Below are 3,693 nucleotides of genomic sequence, written 5' to 3' on the forward strand. Positions count from 1 at the left end.
CATTGGATCTTGCACATTTAGGCGCCATTCAATTTTAGTCATTAATCATCTTACTTAATGCCAGCCGAATTTTTTTATCAAGTTTGCTATAATTTTGGCCAGCCGAATCCTTATTTTTTAACCTAACAAATTTCATTCCTATCCTCCTTTTTTTTTTTGAATCAAATATTTTCTACACTTTTAGGTTTGCAATTATTTAACATAACAAATTCCATCTAAAAAAATGCATCGCACCAATTTCATGTCCACCAATTTCATGCCTTTTTTATCCTTATTTATTAATTTCATTAGGTCTGCAGCAACTTAACCTAATAATTTCCCTCTAAAATTCTGCATTAGATTAGCATCAATTTAACCTAACAAATTCCATCTAAAATGCAGCGCACCAATTTAAACTAACAAATTCCATCTAAAATGCAGCAATCCCTAATATTTCTCCACGCTGATAAGCTTTTTATTCATATCCTGTTGTGTCATCGTTTGTATATATCTATTGTTTCTGTAGACTTTTTTTTTGACAAGTTGTTGTGCACTTATTAATGATATTTTTTTTTGTTACAATTATTAATGATATATTTGTACTATATTTATAAACAATAGAGGATTTTAGGCTGACTTTTGTTATTCAAATTATACCTTAAACAATTTTGTTTGTTACATTTGAAATTCATAAATATTTATGCTTATAATTTTAATCTATATAAACTTTTTTATATAAAATATCGTTCATAATCTATATGTGTTAGCGTAATAAAAAAAACGAAAAGACGGCTATGTGAATGCCCGTGTTTCCACACGTTGACATAATGTAAATCAATATTTTTCTAAATAGTTTTTTGTTTCTTTTGTTTTTAGGGAGGGATGTGATAGTTTTATTACATGGTATATCCCGTGAAAAAAAAAACTATCACATCCCTCCCTAAAAACAAAAGAAACAAAAAACTATCACATTCCTTAAAAAAAAAAAAAAACTATCACATGCTTGAAATCCTAACGAATATTTTTCATTTTTATAAAGGAACGAATATCTTAATATATATATATATATATATATATATATATATATATATATATATATATAAATGTTAGATATTCTCCAATTAACCTTAATTAACCCTAATCCCGCCCTTTTTGGCTGTTCTAAATATTATTTTTTTAAAAATTGTTTTGCAAGGAATTGAACCAACTACCCATAACAACACCTTAGAGCTTTTACCACTAGACCACTAACATTTTTATTGAAATATAGTTGCTTTTAAAATGGATATGTGATCTTAAAGGCCTTTTTTTTAAGCCACTAACACTCATTTTTATTGTGTTTATTTTCATGTTTGATTAATTTCACATAATTTATGACTTTTATTCCATGTCCATTTTTGTTGATGCAAACTAATGTTATAATTTTCTTTTTTGAGATTTTGCATGTCGATCACTCTCAAACATCACTTAGTTTCATTGTTTCTATTACTTTGAATGTAACTCTAAAATTAATAATATAGTCACTTTGATGTTTATATAAGAAACTCTACAAAACCCGTACATCGTACGGGTTAGAGTCTAGTATTTTAGAAAAGAAAAACCTATATTTTGATCAATCTTTATTGTTGCGTGGGTTTCAAGAGACCCAACAGAAATAGGTCTATTTATACGACACTTCCTTCAAACCCTTTTACCTTAATATCGTTGTTGGCTTCCTCTGAAAACCCTTTTACCTCGTTGTTGGCTTCCTCTAACCTTTGAACTCACTCCATCATATATTCTCTCTATCAGCAATGGCACCATCGAAGGATAGAATAAGCACTTTACCAGATGAAGTCATCTACCTCATTCTCTCACATCTTTCTACCAAACAGGCTGTTACGACTGGAATTCTATCAAATAGATGGATTAAATTATGGCGCTTTCTTCCTCTTCTTGACTTCCCCGACATCAAATTGGACGATCAAAAATCCATTCTCCTATTCAATCAGTTTGTCTACTCTGTTATGCTCTCGCGAGGTAATCATTCCATCGACAGTTTCTACCTCGACATTGGATATGCCAACATTAATCATGTCGACTCTCTTAGCCTACCCAATCTCATTACAACCGTTAACCAAGTTGTTCAATCCAAAGTTAAGTTTCTCCATCTTCTTCTTCATACTGATGTTGATAATGATGATTATGGTCTTGTTGTACAACACATAATCCGAGCCCCCAAATTGCCCAATGCCATATTTAGTTGTAAAACCCTAGTGGTTCTAAACCTTAGTTGGTTCAATGTAGAAGGCTTTTCTTTTTCTTCTGTTGGATTTGAATTTCCCTCACTCAAAACGCTTCATTTGTATCGCATTGGATTCGAGGATGCAGAAAACTTTTGGTTGCTTGTTGCTGGATGTCCTGTTCTTCAGGATTTCAAGGCACGCGATGTATTAGCATTCGAGAGGGAGGAGGAGGAGGAAACAAAACGTCAAGTGTTTCATAGCTTAAGCTTAAGAGAGTTGATTAGAGCGGAAATAATTAACGTTTATTGTGATTTTCCTATGAAGTCACTTTTTAATTTGAAGTTTCTAAGAATACAACTATGGGAGGTTCGTAAGTTTGATTATTAATATGATATATGATTCATTTGTATTTGTTTTAGTGAATTTTGTTCTGATTTCTGATATAGTCTTTCCACATAATTTAGATGTATACTCCTTATGATTTTCCTACCTTCAATAATTTGACTCACTTGGTGATCGACTATTATAAGGACATGTTTATACAAGTGCTCTACCACTGCCCTGATCTTCAAAATCTTGAGCTCTATCAGGTTGTTAAGTTTAAGAATTGTATTTAGTTTATCTTTCCTTATTATGTTTCTTGTTTCAAATAAAAAAATTGAGTACATTTATGTTTAGTTTTGCTTTGTGAATTATTAACAGAAGACACAAACTGATTGGGATGAGAACATTAAAGGAGGACGCGGACAAGAAAGTTGGGTGGAGCCAGAAACCGCTCCACTGTGCCTTTCTTTATATCTTAGAACTTGCACTATTCGGGACTTCGGTTTTGTGGACCTACAACATGACATTGTGTTAGCAAGATATATTCTAAATAATGCAAAAGTTTTACAAACCATGACAATATGGAGTGAAAAAAAACAACGTCAAGTAGAAAGGAAATTATCCTCGTGTCCAAGGGCATCCGCAACATGTCAACTTTCAGTTTATTGATGACATATAAGATATATAATGTAGGTAGTAGCTCTCTTTCAGTTTATGCTTCTAAGTTGTAGTTTTTTTTTGAACGGAGGAGGGTGGGATTTTGAATGTTCGGAGGGTGTTTTATATATTCGTCTTTCCATTATATATAGCAGACTTTTCTTAATTAATAGCATTTCAGTTTGAGATCATTTTATCAAGTTCAACTATTTTATATTTTTCAGGTTCTCGGTTTAGGCAGGCGCACATCATCATCTAGTCAGGATCCTCAGAGACATGGAGCTACTAATGGCCATTGATACTTAGTTTTTTTTTTTTTATTTTCGTTGTGAAATTAAGTGATACTGGTTATTATATGTTTTCATTATTTGAGTTTTTCTTATTCTATTTGGCATTAATGTTGAAACAGTTTTTCTTATTCACTTGGACAATACATTAGTTTGGCTAAGAGAAGTTTATGTCCATTATGAAAGCAGTTTTAAACGTGTGGTGCAGACTTACAGAGTTT

At 31.6% G+C, this 3,693-nt stretch overlaps 1 protein-coding gene across 1 annotated transcript; it reads left to right on the forward strand.

Moving 5' to 3' along the window:
* The first annotated feature begins 1,772 nt into the window (after positions 1-1,772).
* On the forward strand, positions 1,773-3,197 carry LOC146927596 (F-box/FBD/LRR-repeat protein At4g00160-like). Its single transcript, XM_085708171.1, has 3 exons — positions 1,773-2,570; positions 2,669-2,794; positions 2,910-3,197. The coding sequence occupies exons 1-3, from the start codon at positions 1,773-1,775 to the stop codon at positions 3,195-3,197; spliced, it is 1,212 nt and encodes a 403-aa protein (XP_085564297.1).
* The last annotated feature ends 496 nt before the right edge of the window (positions 3,198-3,693 follow it).

The sequence above is a fragment of the Medicago sativa genome, chromosome 4, assembly GCF_051527215.1.
Source record: "Medicago sativa cultivar Bolivia chromosome 4, Bolivia_mono, whole genome shotgun sequence".
NCBI lineage: Eukaryota > Viridiplantae > Streptophyta > Magnoliopsida > Fabales > Fabaceae > Medicago > Medicago sativa.